Source organism: Lithobates pipiens, unplaced genomic scaffold, assembly GCF_037356315.1.
Source record: "Lithobates pipiens isolate NorthernLeopardFrog02 unplaced genomic scaffold, aLitPip1_a1.2 Scaffold_27, whole genome shotgun sequence".
Taxonomy (NCBI): Eukaryota; Metazoa; Chordata; class Amphibia; order Anura; family Ranidae; genus Lithobates; species Lithobates pipiens.
The window spans coordinates 159073055-159094362 of NW_027507788.1; the positions used below are offsets into that span (position 1 = coordinate 159073055).

At 45.8% G+C, this 21308-nt stretch overlaps 1 protein-coding gene across 1 annotated transcript in view; it reads right to left on the minus strand.

Moving 5' to 3' along the window:
* Nucleotides 1-797: 797 nt before the first annotated feature.
* The window catches only part of JHY (junctional cadherin complex regulator), a 90676-nt gene continuing 70165 nt past the window's right edge, over nucleotides 798-21308 (minus strand). The window contains exons 7-8 of the mRNA XM_077457757.1: nucleotides 12875-13000; nucleotides 798-1828 (exon numbers count right to left, since the gene is read on the minus strand). Of these exons, the coding sequence (XP_077313883.1) occupies nucleotides 1628-1828; nucleotides 12875-13000 (327 nt within the window). The 3' untranslated portion in view covers nucleotides 798-1627. The remainder of the gene's footprint in view (nucleotides 1829-12874; nucleotides 13001-21308) is intronic.

The following is a 21308-nucleotide window of genomic DNA, read 5'->3' on the forward strand; positions in this document are numbered from 1 at the left end:
TTTAAAGGGTATGCGAGATTGTTTTTATATATTTTAGCATTTCAACAAGGACATCACCATAGCTCCCAACTGTCCCTGATTTTGAGGGACTGTCCCTGATTTGGAGCAATGTAACTCTGTCCCTCATTCCTCCTCATTTGTCCCTCATTTTGGTCTGCTCTTTGCCAAATCGCAAAAAGTGCTCTTGTCTTTGGCCAGCAAAATGGTGCGGGGCTTAAGTGGTTAAGTGGGTGTGGTAAGGGGTGTGCCCTATTCTTGCATACTTTTGCTGATAGGTGTCTCTCATTTCCATCTCAAAAAGTTGGGAGGTATGGATCACCCATTCCTTAGACCCTTTTCACACTGAGGCGCTTTACAGGCGCTATAGCGCTCTAAACAGCGCCTGCAAAGCTCCTGTAAAGTGCCTCTCCTTTCACTCCTAACGGCTTTCACATTGGAGCGGTGCGCTGGCAGGACGTCAAAAAAAGTCCTGTAAGCAGGTTCTTTAAGTTGCTTTAGGAGCGGTGTATACACCACACCTGAAGCGCCCCTGCCCATTGAAATCAATGGGCATCGCCACCTTGCCCACGCTTTTAACCCTTTTTCGGCCAATAGTGGGGGTTAAAAGTGCACCACTAGCGGCCGAAAAAGCTCCGCTAACACAAAGATAAAACGCCGCTTTACTTCCAACGTCCGAGTGCTGCGAGTGTGAATGTGCCCTTAAAGAGAATTCACATTAAAGCTCCTAAACAATTAAATTACTGATAAAAGGTATAACAATGCCCGGAACATTTCAGAATATAGAATGGACTCATTGCTTATATTTCTTTTTTTATTACAAAATTAGCAAATATTCTTAAATATAATGACAATACAATACAATACAATACAATACAAGTACCTGAAAGTTCAACAACTGGTCAAACACAATGAGCTGAGGTAAAATATGAAATAACTTAAAAAACATAAACCAAAAAAACATCAAAAATAAGGTGTAGAATGACATCTGATTGGTTGGAGTGGACTGATACACCCTCCTTTGCAGGGTTACAGCAGTTTCTATAGAATTCTGCTTGTGTACTGCATACAGGGCCACCATTGGAAATCATGGGTCCCTGTAGCCTACCTAAGAGGGCCACCTCCCACTGGACAAAATAAATCGCATGTTATCCAACATCACAGGTCAAAATATATTGCATGATATCCAACCAAGGTGGACGCTCATGTTATTGCGAGTTGGTGATGGGGCATCAGACTTTGTTTTGGAACATTTACAGGACAATGGGTGGAACCAGAGACGGGCAGACAGTATACCAAAAATGGCCATGGGGGGACAGGCTCACCATGAATTAGCCACATCATTGCTAGTGGTAAAGCTCTCTCCTCTGGTGATCCAATAGGGCCTGGACCTGGCATGGCAATATTGCCTTTATCCCCCTAAAAGTAGCCTTGATTCCATGTGACCTTCAACCTTGATTTATCTCCAGTATGGGTCCTACAGGTCATGTTGTACATTAAGGAATATGAAAGCTATTTAAACTCCCTAGATGTTGGAGAACACAGTTGTGTACTACACTAACTCTATAAGCTTCAATTAATACGTCTAACAAATGCGGTGTGAAAGCCCTGTTACATGCATAACACATGGTCATATAATGTGGAGTGCACCAATAGCGGCCACTGCCACCTTCTCTTGTTCATGGCGGGCCTTCAGATCTTCCAGAAGTTTGTTGTGCGGGAGGAGGGTATCATAACTCATTGCTCGTCTCATACCGCCATCAGACTGCTTCTCGCTGGATGCTTTGGGCGATTGCTGTGGCCGTGGAATTCTCCTAGCGTATTCTAGGCTCTGGAAACAGACAATAGAGACAACATATAGGAATTACAGAACACCAAATCAACAATGTCAACTTCTCTTACGTTTCTTGAAGTCATAACTGTTTTGTCAATGCTTCACTCCCCTTGTAACCAAAAAAAAATAACACAAAGCAATCTCCTGCGCTCAGGTGCTTAGTCCATAGGTAAGTGGTGTAGTCAACCCTTTGGATAATGTGTGGAAAATCATAGATCTTGCTGCCCTCCTCAGAACAACGGGTGTCCTTAGAGCTGAAGCATATAGAAAGACAGGGATGGCGCACCGACCTTGTGCATTAGCAAAGATAAAATGCATTTAAATAATAAAAGTAAGAGTCATACTCACAAAAAATCTTTAAAAAGGCTTAACATTGCTCCAAAAATTCAGAACTCTATCATCTGCAACCTGAACTGGGTGTTGAGAGGAACCAGATGGTATCACCAGCGGCTTACGCGTTACGAGGGAGTACCCACTTCGTCAGAGCCTCAGTGATTACGAGGGAGTACCCACTTCGTCAGAGCGTTATCACTGAGCGGCTTGCGCGTTACGAGGGAGTACCCACTTCGTCAGAGCCTCAGTGATAACGAGGGAGTACCCACTTCGTCAGAGCGTTATCACTGAGGCTCTGACGAAGTGGGTACTCCCTCGTAACCCGTAAGCCGCTGGTGATACCATCTGGTTCCTCTCAACACCCAGTTCAGGTTGCGGATGATAGAGTTCTGAATTTTTGGAGCAATGTTAAGTCTTTTTAAACATTTGTTTGCGAGTATGATTCTTACTTTTATTATTTAAATGCATTTTATCTTTGCTAATGCACAAGGTCGGTGCGCCATCCCTGTCTCTATATGTTTCACCAAAAAAATAACACCCAGACTGGACAAAACAGATTCAAATCCACTGCAGCAGCCCTTTTATTTGACAAAAATGAACAATTTAATGAATAATATTAACAAAATTCAACTGTAACACATACATAACTTTCAAAATCTTCACCAGTCTCCTATCACCTTTCAGAATGATCTTGCAAGCAGTTTGCAGTTTCCCTTCAGCCCCTTCCTATGAAATGACTATGCAGCATCAGATAAAAAAAAAATAAAATAGTAAAAAAAAGTTGTTTTCACTTATTTAAAGTGGTTGCAAATCGCAGACATAAAATATGCACAAAGCATAACCCTCTATGGCAGTGATGGCGAACCTTGGCACTGGAGGAAAGAGACACCCCCCCCCTTCACACAAGAACTACATTTCCCATGATGCTCAGCTAAGCTGCAGAGTGCATGAGTATCGTGGGAAATGTAGTTCCAAAACATCTGGGGTGCCAAGGTTCCCCATCACTGCTCTATGGTGTGTAGTTGTCTCAATTAAGAACACTAAGTGTAATTTCTGTCTGCTGCTGCTTACTGCTGTATCAGCATGAATCTCTTCTGACAAGTTTTCCTGACACCAAGAGAAAAATGGTGATGGGGGGGGCTACAGTTGGTTGACAGCCTCAGCTCTATCCCTGTGTCTTGTGTGAAGGGGGGGGGGGGGGTGTCTCTTTCCTCCAATCAGCTGTCAAAGCTTTCCTCACTGAGCTCTACAGAGTGTAACTTCAGCTCTCTGCCCCCTTTTTTCTGATCTCTGAGACAAGCCTAAAAATTCAGCACTTTGGAGGGATGTACAGTCACTTTATATGTAAGGGTTTACAACCACTTTATTTATTTCAGTTACTTATATAATGCCATCAATTTTTGTAGAGCTTTACATATACATTTTACATTCACGTCAGTCCCAATCCTCAAGGAGCTTACAACGCAAGGTCCCTAACTCACATTCATACTAGGGCCAATTTAGACAGGATCTAATTAACCTGCCAATATGTCTTTGGAAGGAAACCGGAGAACCCAGAGGAAACCCACGCAGGCACAGGGAGAACATGCAAACTCCAGGCAGGTGGTGTCGTCGTTATGATTCAAACCAGCGCCCCTTTTTGCTGCTAGACGAACGTGCTAACCACTACAACACTGTGCCGCCTGCCACTTTAAAGTCCAACTCCAAAAAAATAGACAATTCCTCCTTGAAGTGGAGCTGCACCTTCACTGCAAGGCTCAACCACTCATTTAGGTCTAGGGGGCATAAATAAGAAGAAGATTTCCTTACCTGATCCTCTGCTCCTCCCCGCTGCTAGACCAGTTCCCACTGCATTTTCTCTACCACACTCCAGTGGCCTAAGCTCTTGATGTCATCAAGACCAGTGCATAGCCTTGCTATGATGACACCAAGTGAGAATCCACCACTGGAGTATGGGGGGGGGAACGCTGTCTGCTGGCCTGGGGAGGTTTAGCATACTTTTCTCTCCTCTCTAGACCTAAACAAGCAGTTAACTAATGCTGTGCAGATGCAGTCCCATTGCCAGGAGGAATTTTCAGATTTCCCAGAGTAGGCTTTAACACTTACTCGGCACTATTCCTTACCAAGGCATTCAGCCATTCATTTTATTCCTCCAGGCACCTGCCTGTAGCACTATGTAATATTGACCATCCTGATTTACCCATATATTTGTTTTATTGAACACCTAAAGGTACCACACTACCTGGATATCATCTGAACCCCATACTTTGTACACCCCATCACAAGGGGGCAGGGTCTCAGGGTGACGTCACCTGATGGCCATGCCTTATAGCTGAAGAACTGACAGACACCAGAGCTGACACAAAAGGCAAAGGAGCCAATGTTGGAAGAGGAGCATTGTTTTTATTTTCAGCAGGTCGGCAGTGATGGAGGAAGAAGACATTGGTGACAGAACAGCAGAAAGAAGACATTGGTGGAGGAACCGGAGAAAGAAGACATTGTGATTAACGTTGGAGCTACAACAGGGGACATTCTTCATTTTTAAAGTGGTAGTATGGTCATTTTTTTAACTTTTACCTACAGGAAAGCCTATAATAAGGCTTACCTGTAGGTAAAAAAAATATCTCCTAAACCTGTACGGTTTAGGAGATATTCCCCTCGGTATGCGCCGCTGACTGCAGCGGCGCATGCGCACAAGGGGGTTCTCTCCGTGAAAATCCGGCAGCGCTCGTGCGGCCGGACTGAAATCTCCCGCGCGCATGCGCGGGAGTGACGATATCGCGGCTCCGGCCACTCACAGCGCCGGAGCCGCGATACCCGGAAGAGACGCCGAGGGAGCATGTCGGCTCCCTCGGCGTGGATCGGGCCAGATGTCGGGGCCTCGTTCTAAGGTAAGTATTTCATAATGAGCTAGTATGCGGTGCATACTAGCTCATTATGCCTTTTGCTTTGCAGGTTTAAAAAAAAAAAAAAAAACATTGCGGGTTTACTACCGCTTTAATAAAGGACTTGTCTTTATGCCCGCAGACCCCCACAATCACCAACCAGGGTTGTGGGGAAGAGGCCCTTGTCCCCATTAACATGGGGACAAGGTGCTATGGGGGAGGGCCAAAAGCACCCACCTTCCCACCATGTTCAGGGCATGTGGTCTGGTATAGTTCGGGGGGGGGGGGCTCACTTGTCTCCCCCCCTTTCTGACCTGCCAGGCTGCATGCTCAGATAAGGGTCTGGTATGGATTTTGAGGGGGGCCACGTAATTTATTTTTTTTGCCGTGGGAATGTCCCCCCCAAAATCCATACCGGACCTAAGGGTTTGGTATGGTCTTGGGGGGACCCCACGCCAATTTTTTTGGCTTTAGGCTTTAACTCAAGATCCATACTGGACTCAAAGGGCCTTGTATGAATTGAGGGGGACCCCACACCATTTTTTTGTTTGATAAATTTGGCATGAGGTTTCATCCATACAAGAAGCCAAGGAATTGTTTGGATTGGTCAAAGAACAAGTCGCAATTATCTCAAATTTGGATCATTCATTGAAGCCGCATGGAAATCAGACCTAAATTCGTAAGGCAAAGTTGGATCGGAAGTTGTGAAACTTCTGTGTTGGATCAGTGTGAACATAGCCTCATTGTCAACCCTAAATTGAACAATCTAAAGTTATAAGCTTTGGTGTGCACCAGTGTTAGTAAATCTCCCCCTAAATGTAATTTCTGTCTGCTGCTTCGTTCCTCTGCTATCAACATGAATCACTTGGGACAAGTTTTCCTGACACCAGGAAAAAATGGTGACAGGGGAGGGAGCTCCAGCAGAGTGACAGCCTCAGCTCTGTTCCTGTGTGCTGTGTGAAGGGGTAGTGTCTCTTTCCTCCAATCAGCTCTCAGGCCTCTACTCACTAAGCTCTGCAGAGTTTAACTTCAGCTTTCCGTCCCCATTTTGTTCTGACATCTCAGACAAGCTTTATAAATGCAGCACGTTGAATGGCTGTAGAGAAGAGAAGACTACAGATAAAGAGGTACAACTTACGTAGGAGGATTTTTTTCATCTCTGTGTATCACCTGAGGCCAGTCACTTCACTAGGTCTATGTAAGAGTTTACAACCACTTTAACCACCAAAATGTGTCACAAAATATACGGCCCTCACTCCTGACGAAATGGCAGTGGCAGCAATATGCGTGGAGTTCCTCCATCAGCCCAGATGATCGTCTTTCATATATCAGCTGAGCAGAGGGTTGCACCACTCCTCTCATGACTTGCAGGTTCGGTACCCTTGTACCATTAGGACAGGATTGTTTTTAATTGGTATTTAGATTTATTAACTTTAACATACTGTATCACTTTATTGCACTATCCATGTTAATTATTATTCTACATACATGTATGTTGCTAATATATGTCCTTTGCTTTTGGTTTATAGTTCATAGTAGGTAAGGTTGAATAAAGACAAAGGTCTATCCAGTTCAACCTGTGTTGGTGTACGTGTGTCAATGTCGATAATCATTTGCCATATCCCTGTATGTTGTGTTCGCTGAGATGCATGTCCAAAAGTCTTTTTAAAATATCAGTACTTCCTGCTGACGCCACCAATTGTGGAATAGAGTTCCACATCCTCATCACCTTAAGGCCGCGTACACACGCGGGGACTGTTCGCGCAACTTTGTTCGTCAAACAGTTTCAGCGGACAGTCCGCTCAAAATTAGCATGGACGGACTTGCCCACACACGACGAACGAACAGTCCGCTGAAACCGTGCGCGATGACGTGAACGGCACGTACGACGGGACTAGAAAACGACGTCCTGTACACTGCAATGCAACCTTCGGCGTGTAAATTCTTTCTGAGCATGTGCGAGACTTAGTTTGACGAACAAGCCTACACACGGGCGGACTGTCCGCTCAAACCAAGTTTCAGCGGACAGTTTTTCGGAATTTCCGAAAAACTTTGTTCGTCAGACTGTCCGCTGAAACTGTCCGCTGAAGCCCACACACGAGCGGACTGTCCGCCGAAACACTGTTCAGCGGACAAAGTTGAGCGAACAGTCCCCGCGTGTGTACGCGGCCTAACTGTGAAAATCCCCCTGCACAGCTTAATTTTAAACCGCTTCTCCCCCAATCTCATTGTGTGGCCCCGTGTTCTCTTACAAGCCCTGAGACTGAAAAATGTCCTCCCTAAGCTGGGATCACTATTAAGGTATTTGTGTATTGCTATCATATCTCCTCTCAAACGTTTCTTCTCCAGGGAGAATAGATTTAGTACTTGTAGTTGGTCCTCTTAATTTAAGTCCTCCAGTCCTCTTATTATTGTGGTTGCCCTTCTCTGGGCTTTATCCAGCTCCAGCACATCCCTTCTGAGGACTGGTGACCAGAACTGGATGGAATACTCCAGATGTGGCCGAAGCAGAGTTTTATAAAGTGGCAAGATTATAGTTTTATCTCTGGAGTAAGTTCACTTTTTTATGTATGCTAATATTCTGCCAGCTTTGGTAGTTGTAACAGCATGACTTTGCATGCTATTGCTCAGTCTGTTATCTACTAGGACCCCCAGACCTTTCTCCATCCCTGATTCTCCCAGAGGTTCTCCCCTTAGTGATTAGTTTGTGTTTTTAGCCCCGAAGTGCAACACTTTACATTTCTCCACATTAAACCTCATTTGCCATGTAGTTGCCAATCCCATTATTTTATTCAGGTCCTGGGTCAGCAAACCATCAATCACGGACTACCTGTTGACCGTGGGTAAGTGACACTAGGTAGACTGGGAATGGGTCTGCGCTGCCAACGCCGCTGCTGCTGGCTGCCGGTCCCACAGTGTCCTCCGTTATGCCTTCAGTTCTTCTCTCTCCCTTCCCTCCAGGGCTGTGAACAGTGGAGAGCAAGAGGCAGCACAGCCCAGGATGGAGGGCGGGGGAAGAGCTGGCCAAGTTAACTTTTCAGGTGATTGGATGCTAGGTCCTAAGCAACCAATCACCTGCTTGTTAATATTAAAAGTCACCCTGCCAGCTCCTCCCTCGCCCCCTGTGCAGAATCAGTCTCCTAATATTGTAGTACGTGCCTTTCTAGCGTCACAGTCTGGTGTGAACTACTGTGTCTGGTGATCTTTGGCTTCAGCATTGTTGTTGTTTAAGTAGATCTCCATCTATTTAAGGTTGCCTAACCCTGCTCTATATCATTTTAACAGAACTGGTCCCAAGACAGAGCCTTGGAGTACCCCACTTACCACTCTAGACCAGTCTGAGTATACATTATTTATCACCACCCTTTAGGCTTCATGCACACGAGACGCAGATGCAAACGCTGCTGGACACATGTTGAAACCGGCGTTTAGAAACGCGCGTTTTGCCGCGATTTTTGCCGCGATTTAGCTGCGTTTTACCGCGTTTGCGTCTAGAAGCGTTTAGTTAAGCTAACATTATAGACCCTCCCCAGCTCAAAAAAACAGTATTATTAACTATTTCAGCAATTTTGTGAGACCAGAGTGAGTAGCAGCAGCTGTGAGAGCTGCAGTGTACTTGTATTTAGCGTGTCACTTGCCACGGCACCTGCCACAAGTTGTGGATTGTCCACTTGCCACGTGACTTGCCACGTCATCTGCCACAAGCTGTGGATTGTCCAACTGCCACAAGTTGTGGATTGTCCACTTGCCACGTGACTTGCCACATCACCTGCCACGTCACTTGCCACGTCACCTGCCACAAGTTTTGGATTGTCCACTTGCCACGTCACTTGCCACGTCACTTGCCACAAGTTGGGGATTGTCCACTTGCCACATCACCTGCCACGTCACCTGCCACAAGTTGTGGATTGTCCACTTGCCACGTCACTTGCCACATCACCTGCCACGTCACTTGTCACGAGATGTGGATTGTCCACTTTCTATGTCATCTGCCATGCCACCTGCCACAAGCTGTGGATTGTCCACTTGCCACATCACTTGCCACGTCACCTGCCACGAGATGTGGATTGTCCACTTTCCACGTCACTTGCCACGTCACTTGCCACGTCACCTGCCACAAGTTGTGGATTGTCCACTTGCCACGTCACTTGCCACGTCACCTGCCACAAGGTGGGGATTGTCCACATCACCTGCCACGTCACTTGCCACATCACCTGCCACAGGTTGTGGATTGTCCACTTGCCACGTCACTTGCCACAAGATGTGGATTGTCCACTTTCCATGTCACCTGCCATGCCACAGGTTGTCGATTGTCCACTTGCCACGTCACCAGCCACATCACCTGCCACAAGTTGTGGATTTCCACTTGCCATGTGACTTGCCACATCACCTGCCACATCACTTGCCACGTCACCTGTCACAAGTTGTGGATTGTCCACTTGCCACATCACTTGCCATGTCACTTGCCACGTCACCTGCCACGTCACTTGCCACAAGTTTTGGATTGTCCACTTGCCACGTCACTTGCCACGTCAGCTGCCACGTCACTTGCCACAAGATGTGGATTGTCCACTTGCCACATCACCTGCCACCTCACTTGCCACATCACCTGCCACAAGTTGTGGATTGTCTACTTGCCACATCACCTGCCACGTCACTTGCCACGTCACCTGCCACAAGTTGTGGATTGTCCACTTGCCACGTCACCTGCCACAAGTTGTGGATTGTCCACTTGCCACGTCACTTGCCACGTCACCTGCCACAAGTTGGGGATTGTCCACATCACCTGTCACGTCACTTGCCACATCACCTGCCACAAGTTGTGGATTGTCCACTTGCCAGGTCACTTGCCACATCACCTGCCACGTCACTTGCCACAGGATGTGGATTGTCCACTTTCCATGCCACCTGCCATGCCACCTGCCACAAGTTGTGGATTGTCCACTTGCCACGTCACCAGCCACATCACCTGGCACAAGTTGTGGATTTCCACTTGCCACATGACTTGCCACATCACTTGCCACGTCACCTGTCACAAGTTGTGGATTGTCCACTTGCCACCTGCCATGTCACTTGCCACAAGCTGTGGATTGTCCACTTGCCACGTCACTTGCCACGTCACCTGCCACGTCACTTGCCACAAGTTTTGGATTGTCCACTTGCCACATCACTTGCCACGTCAGCTGCCACGTCACTTGCCACAAGTTGTGGATTGTCCACTTGCCACGTCACTTGCCACATCACCTGCCACGTCACTTGCCACGAGATGTGGATTGTCCACTTTCCACGTCACTTGCCACGTCACCTGCCACAAGTTGGGGGATTGTCCACATCACCTGCCACGTCACTTGCCACATCACCTGCCACAAGTTGTGGATTGTCCACTTGCCACGTCACTTGCCACATCACTTGCCACAAGATGTGGATTGTCCACTTTCCATGTCACCTGCCATGCCACCTGCCACAAGCTGTGGATTGTCCACTTGCCACGTCACCAGCCACATCACCTGCCACAAGTTGTGGATTGTCCACTTGCCACGTGACTTGCCACATCACCTGCCACGTCACTTGCCACATCACCTGCCACAAGTTGTGGATTGTCTACTTGCCACGTCACTTGCCACATCACCTGCCACGTCACTTGCCACAAGATGTGGATTGTCCACTTTCCACGTCACCTACCATGCCACCTGCCACAAGTTGTGGATTGTCCACTTGCCACGTCACCAGCCACATCACCTGCCACAAGTTGTGGATTGTCCACTTGCCACACCACTTTCCACGTCACCTGCCACGTCACCTGCCACAAGATGTGGATTGTCCACTTGCCACGTCACCAGCCACATCACCTGCCACAAGTTGTGGATTGTCCACTCGCCACATCACTTTCCACGTCACCTGCCACAAGTTGTGGATTGTCCACCTGCCACGTCCCTTGCCACGTCCCCTGCCACAAGTGGATTGTCCACTTGCCACATCACTTGCCACATCACCTGCCACAAGTTGTGGATTGTCCACTTGCCACGTCACCTGACACAAGTTGTGGATTGTCCACTCGCCACATCACTTGCCACATCCACTGCCACAAGTGGATTGTCCACTTGCCACGTCACTTGCCACGTCCCCTGCCACAAGTGGATTGTCCACTTGCCACGTCACATGCCAGTCACCTGCCACAAGTTGTTGATTTTCCACTTGCCACGTCACCTGCCAGGTCACTTGCCGCGTCACCTGCCAGGTCACTTGCCGCGTCACCTGCCACAAGTTGTGGATTGTCCACTTTCCGCGTCACTTGCCACTTCACCTGCCACATCACTTGCCACAAGTTGTGGATTGTCCACTTGCCACATCACTTGCCACCTGCCATGTCACTTGCCACAAGTTGTGGATTGTCCACTTGCCACGTCACTTGCCACCTGCCATGTCACTTGCCACAAGTTGTGGATTGTCCACTTGCAATTGTTTAAAATATTTTTCTAATGGTTTTTCATCATTTGCAATCATTTTTGAGATTTTTAATGTAAAAAAAAAGGTCACCTTTAAAAACGCATATAAACGCAAACGCGGCTAAACGCGGTTGCCACGTTTAGCCGCGTTTTGCGTCTGAAACATGGAAATTTTTGCTTCTGAACGCATTTTTTTGCTTCTGGAAAAACGAGATTAAACGCAACTGCATAAAAACGGAAAAAAACGAGACTGTGTGCATGGACACATAGGATAACATTGAATGAGTTCAGGGGCAGTTGAAAAAACTGTCTAACTGCATCTGAACGCGCGTTTAACTGCGTCTCGTGTGCATGAGGCCTTAGGCATGCCCCTGTAACCAGTTTTCTATCCATGAAAAAAAAAATGGTCCATGCACGCACACCTCAGCTTGTAGACCAGTGATTCTCATTCTAATTTCTGCCTCTCAGATAAGTTCCCACTCACACCATTGATTTTTTTTATCTATCTGTAAGGAGGTAATTCTTCTCAATGACCACAAGTGTAAGGACCATTCTTCTCACTGATCATCACACTAATGTATCATGAATTGTAGACTTCTAATTTTTATCAGGGGTTCCCCGAGAACAGAGAACTATTTCATCGGTTCCTCTGTGTTGAAAAGGTTGAGAAAGGCTGTTGTAGACTAAGCATTTATGGGGAACTGTATTGAATGCTTGTGCAATAGGCCTTCCCTTTTCTAGATGTTATTTTTGTGACCTGGGTCACATCAGTCAGGGACGCTTGGCGAGTCCTAATGCCGAGTACACACGGTTGGATTTTACGATGGGAAATGTTGGATGTGAGCTTGTTGTCAGAAAGTCTGACCATGTGTATGTTCTATCAAACATTTGCTGTCGGACTTTCCGCCAACAAATGTTTGATAGCAGGTTCTCAAACTTTCCGCCAATAAAACGTTGTCGGAAAGTCTGATCGTGTGTACAGAAGTCCAAGACAACAACCTTCAAAAAAAAAAAAAAAAAAAAGTTTTGTTGGCGGAAAGTCCGATCGTGTGTATGGGGCATAAGACTGGTTGGTTATACCATATCTATTTGGAGCTGGTGGTATGGGTTTGAGGATACAGGGTTGGTTTTAGTGTTTTTTAACGCATGCAAAGTGACTTGTGGAGGGTGTCCGCTAGACAATTATATATATCTGATTTTGTTTTTCTATATACTGTACGTGTATGTATCAGTACATGGTGGTGCAGATACATCTTTGCTAGGGGGATTTGTTTTTGTTGCATTTAAAATATATATTACAAAACAATGGCGGTGTGCCATATCCCAGAGCAGGTACACAGGGCATTCAGTAGAAAACTTTCAAGCAGAATTCCCATTACCTTTTGCCTTGTTCCTTTGCTGTTGTCATCCTGTATGATCGGCATTTCGCGAGCTTTCATCGGTTTATTCCTGTTGTGTTCCTGAATAATTTTGGCGTACTCCTTCTGCTGTTTTAACTGTTCTTTCTGAAAAAAGTCATAATAAATATTCTTAATATAAAATATTTATTTAGAACCTAAAGGCTCAAGGTTTTTACCTTCATGTGATTCAGGTACGGCAAAAAAATAAATAAATCCTGCACCATTTTGGTGCACATGTGATGCAATTTGAGCCATACAAAATGAAGGGCTCAAATCACAGCACACAGACATCACATGTGATTTGCATGGGAATGCCCTGCACCGCACAAGTGTAAACTCAGGCTTATGCACAGTTTCTTTCTCGTGATCTGTAATAAAATCACAACATTCAGCTGTGTAGCTCCAGCAGGTGAGGTGAGGGATCCCCAGACCTTCAGATTACGATGAGCACTTGAGACATAGAGATCAGCTGACCTTGTCATGTCACACATGGGGGGGTCCTTAGCGCACACATACAGCCAAACTGCTGAAAAAGGTAAGAACTAATAACCTTAACCACTTTCAGACCGGACCATTTTGCTGGTAAATGACCAGAGGTCTTTTTACACTTTGGCACTGCGCTGCTTTAACTGGTAATTGCGCGGTCATGCAATGTTGTACCCAAACAAAATTTGCGTCCTTTTCTTCCCACAAATAGAGCTTTCTTTTGATGGTATTTGATTGCCTCTGCGATTTTTATTTTTTGCGATATAAACGTAAAAAGACCGCAAATTTTGAAAAAAAATGATATTTTCTACTTTTTGTTATTAGAAAAATCCAATAAACTCAATTTTAGTCATACATTTAGGCCAAAATGTATTCAGCCACATGTCTTTGGTAAAAAAAAAGTCAATAATTGTATATTTATTGGTTTGCGCAAAAGTTGTCACATCTACAAACTAAGGTACGTTTTCTGGAATTTACGCAGCTTTTAGTTTACGACTGCCTATCTCATTTCTTGAGGTGCTAAAATGGCAGGGCAGTACAAAACCCCCCCAAATGACCCCATTTTGGAAAGTAGACCCCCTAAGGAAATTGATAAGAGGCATGTTGAGCCCATTGAATATTTTATTTTTTTGCCTCAAGCGATTGAATAATGACAAAAAAAAAAATTTTTTTTTTTTTTTACACAAAGTTGTCACTAAATGATATATTGCTCACACATGCTATGGGCGTATGTGAAATGACACCCCAAAATAAATTCTGCTGCTTCTCCTGAGTATGGGGATACCACATATGTGGGACTTTTTGGGAGCCTAGCCGCGTACGGGGCCCCGAAAACCAAGCACCGCCTTCAGGCTTTCTAAGGGCGTAAATTTTTGAGTTCACTTCTCACTACCTATTACAGTTTTGAATGCCATAAAATGCCAAGATGGCACAAAACCCCCACAAATGACCCCATTTTAGAAAGTAGACACCCCAAGCTATTTGCTGAGAGGCATGTTGAGTTCATGGAATATTTTATATTTTGCCACAAGTTGCGGGAAAATTACAAACGTTTTTTTTTTTTTTTTTTTTAACAAAGTTGTCACTAAATGATATATTGCTCATGCATGCCATGGGCATATGTGAAATGACACCCCAAAATAAATTCTGCTGCTTCTCCTGAGTACGGGGATACCACATATGTGGGACTTTTTGGGAGCCTAGCCGCGTACGGGGCCCCGAAAACCAAGCACCGCCTTCAGGCTTTCTAAGGGCGTAAATTTTTGAGTTCACTTCTCACTACCTATTACAGTTTTGAAGGCCATAAAATGCCAAGATGGCACAAAACCCCCACAAATGACCCCATTTTAGAAAGTAGACACCCCAAGCTATTTGCTGAGAGGCATGTTGAGTCCATGGAATATTTTATATTTTGCCACAAGTTGCGGGAAAATTACAAACTTTTTTTTTTTTTTTTTTTTTTTTCACAAAGTTGTCACTAAATGATATATTGCTCACGCATGCCATGGGCATATGTGAAATGACACCCCAAAATACATTCTGCTGCTTCTCCTGAGTACAGGGATACCACATGTGTGGGACTTTTTGGGAGCCTAGCCGCGTACGGGACCCCGAAATCCAAGCACCGCCTTCAGGATTTCTAAGGGCATACATTTTTTTATTTTACTCCTCACTACCTATCACAGTTTTGAAGGCCATAAAATGCCAAGATGGGCATATGTGAAATGACACCCCAAAATAAATTCTGCTGCTTCTCCTGAGTATGGGGATACCACATATGTGGGACTTTTTGGGAGCCTAGCCGCGTACGGGGCCCCGAAAACCAAGCACCGCCTTCAGGCTTTCTAAGGGCGTTACAGTTTTGAAGGCCATAAAATGCCAAGATGGCACAAACCCCCCCCAAATGACCCCATTTTGGAAAGTAGACACCCCTAAATTTAGGGGTACTCTAGTGAGACTAGGTAATAAATGGCGGGTGCCCTGAAACTATAAAAAAATAACTAACCAACCAGCGTCACCTGTAACAGTTATATGGTGATCACTGGTGAAAGGGTTAACTAGGGGGCAATTAGGGGGCTTTATGCGGTAGTATATGGGGGTCCCTGGCGCTATAAAAAGCTGCAGCGAACCTAAATACCTACCTGCCTAACTAGCGTCACCTGTGACACTAATACAGCGATCAGAAAAACGATCGCTTATTAGGCTGGGTTCACACTGGAGCGATGCGGGAACGCCACGAATGCGCGGCGGGTTCCCGCATCGCATGCCTCCCGGCGGCAGTTCACACTGCCCTATGCGAACTGCTGGGAGTGTCAGTGAAATGTTACTGACACCCCCAGATCAGTTCGCATATCGCAGTGCGATCTGCAAACTCGGATCGCATGGTGTGAACACCCATGCGATCCGATTCTGCTGCGGGCCAAAAAAAGGGTCCCGTGCGAATTTGCGGCGGGTGCGGCGAATGGCTGAACTCGAATCGCACAGAGATCGGATGTGATTTGCACTGCAGTGCGGTGCGAATCACATCCGTTCTCATAAACCGCTGCAATGTGAACCCAGCCTTAGTGACACTGGCGACGGGGGGTGATCACGGGGTTAAACCTTTATTGGGGGGGTTAGGGGGGTACCTTAGAACTAAAGGGGGCTAACCCTAACTGCCCTAACAGTTATTAGTCACAAATGACACCCGCCGGGTGATCAGGGGGTTAAACCTTTATTAGGTAATAAATGGCGGGTGCCCTGAAACTATAAAAAAATAACTAACCAACCAGCGTCACCTGTAACAGTTATATGGTGATCACTGGTGAAAGGGTTAACTAGGGGGCAATCAGGGGGCTTTATGCGGTAGTATATGGGGGTCCCTGGCGCTATAAAAAGCTGCGGCGAACCTAAATACCTACCTGCCTAACTAGCGTCACCTGTGACACTAATACGGCGATCAGAAAAATGATCGCTTATTAGGCTGGGTTCACACTGGAGCGATGCGGAAACGCCGCGAATCCGCGGCGGGTTCCCGCATCGCATGCCTCCCGGCGGCAGTTCACACTGCCCTATGCGAACTGCTGGGAGTGTCAGTGAAATGTTACTGACACCCCCAGATCAGTTCGCATATCGCAGTGCGATCTGCAAACTCGGATCGCATGGTGTGAACACCCATGCGATCCGATTCTGCTGCGGGCCAAAAAAAGGGTCCCGTGCGAATTTGCGGCGGGTGTGGCGGGTGCGGCGGGTGCGGCGAATGGCTGAACTCGAATCGCACAGAGATCGGATGTGATTTGCACTGCAGTGCGGTGCGAATCACATTCGTTCTCATAAACCGCTGCAATGTGAACCCAGCCTTAGTGACACTGGCGACGGGGGGTGATCACGGGGTTAAACCTTTATTGGGGGGGTTAGGGGGGTACATTAGAACTAAAGGGGGCTAACTCTAACTGCCCTAACAGTTATTACAGTCACAAATGACACCAATGCAAAAAAAAAAAAAAAAAAATGACATTGGTGTCACTGTGACTGGGGGGCAGGGGTAATTGGGGGGGTGATCGGGGGGTAAAGGGGGGGTGTGAGTGTGCCTGGCATGTTCTACTGTGTGTGTAGAGTGTTGGTGCAACTTACTGATCCGCTCTCCTCCGTGTCGGAACGAAAAATACCGACACGGAGGAGAGAATACATCACTTCCTCTCCTGTGTTTACATTACAGGAGAGGAAGTGATGTCACCGGGGATTTCTATTCGTCGGGAGCGATCGCGAGGGGGTGGCCATGAATGAATGGCCGTCCCCTCGTCCGGGATCGCTCCCGAACGAATACCGACCGCCGCAGGCACCCGCGGGAGGCAAGGGACGTACATGTATGTCCTTATGCCTGCCCGTGCCATTGTACCGACGTACATCGGCGTGCGGCGGTCGGCAACTGGTTAAACTATCTATCAAGTGCATGAAAACCTCAATAAAGAGGGGTCATAGAGAAATCAAAATAGACTAATTTAAAATGTGGCTGGTTCAGAAGGAACTAATCAAATTTCAATCAGTCTATGGGCAGGCTGGTTGTACTGAAGTTGATACATTGATCAATTTTAGTACAGCTTGTTTTTTTTTTTTCACCCAATCACTGCTGGCGGCTATAGCTGTCAGCAGTGATCTTTGTATTCTGCTGGAGGGGAAGGCTACCTGCGGGCAGAACACAATAGTACTGTGAGATGAATTTCCTGACTGTGTTAATGGGGGGAATTAAGCAATTTTCTCTACTTCAGGTCTGATTCACACCTATGCATTTTTAGTGCATTTTGCAGATTTGCACTACAGTCTATTTAACGTGGTTTGCTATGGAACACGTTCTTTAGTGCTTTTTCCATTTTTCAGATTTGCACTAAAAATGCATAGGTGTGAATCAGGCCTCAATCCAGGGTTGAAAAAAAGAAAATTGCAGTAAGTAAGGTCTGTCCAAGGCTGGATTCACACCTAGGCATATTTAGTGCTTTTTGCATTTTGCAGATTTGCACTACAGAACGTGTTTCATAGGAAACCATGTTAAATGGACTGTAGTGCAAATCTACAAAATGCAAAAAGCACAAAAAATGCATAGGTGTGCATCCAGCCTGAGGCTCGATTCACACAGATGCGTTTTTTGATGCATTTTGCAGAAATGCTGGGAAATATTTTAACATGAGTTTCTATGGAACATGTTTACATCAATGCATTTTCTGTGTTTTTGGAAAGGGTCGGGGACTTTTTTCCCGCAAAATGCATGTAATAAAATTCAATGGACCCGCATCCAAAACGCAAGTACCGCGGTTTTGCTTCGATTTTTGCCGTCATTTGTGTTTTTTATTTCCTTTTCTTTACACTGTACATAGCTGGTTGCTAAGTAGGGGGACGGCAAGCCGGCCGCAGCGTCCTTAACAACCGATGAGTCCGCAGTAAGCAGGCTTCCCACAAAAAAAAAAATTGTGAAAAAAAAGCCCATTCCAGGCCCTTGGGTCTAGTATGGATTCAGGGGGGAACCCTCACACACCAAAATTTAAAAGAAAATGGTGTGGGGGTCCCCCCAAAATCCACACCAGACCCTTATCCGAGCATGCAGCCCGGCAAGTCAGGAAAGGGAAGGCACGAGTGAGTCCTGCCCCCCCACCCCAAAGCACATTGTCCCCATGTTAACAAGGGGGACCCCCAGATCCCAGCTCCTCCCCTATGTGAATGAAAGTAGTGTAGTGTTAAAAAATAGAGTAGACAGTTTTTGACAAGTCTTTTATTAAAAATCTTCTTCTTCTTCTTCTCTGCTTCTTCCTCCGGTCTTCCTCCATCTTCTCCCGCAGCATCTTTATCCTCCGGTCTTCTCCTTTTCCCCCTGCTTCTTCTTCTGCTCTTCTTCTGTCTTCTTTGTCCGGTGTTCTTCCTCTGCCGCCGCTCTGCTGATGACCCTCCTCTGATGCTGCATCTCGCTGATCTGTCGGCGCCGATGTCCTGCATTTCTTAAATAATGATGGGGGCGTGGCAAATGGATTACATCATCCGGAGGCCAAGCCCCCTCGTGAGGTCACCACCCTGGGCATGATGGGTTCATGACGTCACAAGAGGGCGAGAGCCAGAATGGGGATCTGTCAATGTAAACAGACAGATCACTGTTCTGACAGGGCAGGAGGGAGAAATCTGCTGTTCTTAGTGATCAAGAACAGTGATCTCTCTTCTCTTCCAGTCAGTCCCATCCCCCCACAGATACAAATACCTTCCAGGGAACACATTTAACACCTTGATTGCCCCCTATTGTTAACCCCTTCCCTGCCAATGACATTTACACAGTAATCAGTGCATTTTTATAGCACTAATCTCTGTATAAATGTCAAGTGTCCGATCTGTCCGCCACAATGTCGCAGTCCTGCTAAAAATTGCAGATCGCTGCCATTACCAGTAAAAAATAAATCAATAAATAAAAATGCGATAACTCTATTCCCTATTGTGTAGAAGCTATAACTTTTGCGCAAACCAATCGATATACGCTTATTGCGATTTTATTTTATTTTTTTTCTTTAACCAAAAATATGTAGAAGAGTACATATTGGCCTAAACTGATGAATTTTTTTGTATTTTTTTTTCTTCGTTTTTTTGGATATTTATTATAGCAAAAAGTAAATATTGTTTTTTTTCCACTTTTTTTTTTTTCGTTTATAGCGCATATGCCACCACAAAATTGTCCTTTCCCCCCCCACAAATAGAGCTTAAAAGAAAGCTCTATTTGTGGGGAAAAAAAGGTTGTAAATTTTATTTGGGTACAGTGTTGCGTGGCTGCGCAAATGTCAGTTAAATTGACGCAGTGCCGTATCGCAAAAAATGGCCTGGTCATTAAAGGGGAAAATCTTCCAGTCTGTAAGTGGTTAAAAAAAAGAAATAAATGCACTTTTTTTTTTATCTGCCAAAACATGTGCATCGATTTATTTATTTATTTTTAAAGGAAAGGTGAATTTTAAAGGAAATTTTAAAGGAAAGGTGAACTTATCCTTTAAAATACTTCTGTCTACACTGGATCTTTGTACCATGAGCTGGAAGAAAAATCCAATGTAAATTATACTTATTTCGGTGTCACCCTTCTGTCGGTAATGACACTGTTCATATGGGTGAGACGCCGACTTTGTGGTCCCACGTTGATTTGAAAAAGTAGCTCCTGCACTACCTTTGGCGATTTCAGGTGTAACACTGACATGCGGCTTTGAAATTGTGTGATTTCAGATGAAGTTGCGTGATTGTTAAGCCACATTCAGTATAAAACGAGGGTTAAGTGATGAGGTCACAATGTACCAGCACTGAGCGCAGACGGGCACTGTTTTCTTGTTACTTCTATGTGGTGTTCCACCAGCTGTTCCAAATCGCACAGAAAGTGCTTTGCAACAGCTTCTATAAATGTACGATGCAATACACCAAAATGATCAAACACTTGTGCTAATGTTGCAAACAGTCCTAAAATATACACCATTACCAGATTGGTGTAAATACTGAACAGAACTCCACCACCATACGACAAATTAGAACTTGGCATGCTCCACTTTTATTTGTTGCATGCGGTGATAATTAAGCAGGGATATAAATGTTGGCATGTTTATGAGTGTGCACTGGTGTTTATTTACATTTGCATTGTTGCATTGTCTGTGAAAAGTGATCTGTGGTGGTTCACCTTTCACAAAATGGTAAGGGGTGGCTGACTGGCATTCAGAAAATGATACTGCTGTCTGAAAGCCTGTGATTTTTGTTTTTTTAACCGCCAAATGGGCTTCTTTAGGCTAGGTTCACATCGTTGCGAATTGGATGCGGCCATCCGCATCCAATTCGCAATGGCAGGAGATTGTAACCGGCTCTCTATGTGAACCAGATATGGTTCACATATCTCCACAGCAGGTCCACTGCGTTTTTCCCAAAAACGCTGTGCGCCTTTTGGTCCATTTCAGGTCCAAATTCAGGCTGAAATCGCACCAGGATGCACCGGACCTCTGCTGTGAGCCAGATGCGGCGATGGTGTGAACCCAGCCTTAATGGCAATGCTGCAGGGGGGGGGGGGTCATTTTTGCCAACACACAAATGGCAAAAAATGGTGACGCTATCCCCGCCAGGAGAAGACAGTGATTATTGCTAGCAGCTATAGCAGGCTGGCTGTACCCAAGTTGATTGATCGATCAACTGGGTACATTTAGTCTGCCCACACAGTTTGAATCTTGGCCGGTACAGCATTCGAACTGTCTATGGCCCGCCTAAACCCTACAAGTCCTCAATGGTTTTATTTTCCGCTGCAGTGAAAACAAATGTACATAGGGGAGTACGCTGATCAACAGTCTCAGGTGTCCCCTGTGAACCTGATTGAGCCCAGGCTCACACGATTTCACTTTCGCATGTCAGTCCCGATTTTGACTGAAATGTCACATACATCGGTGCGGGTTTCTGCACAGAT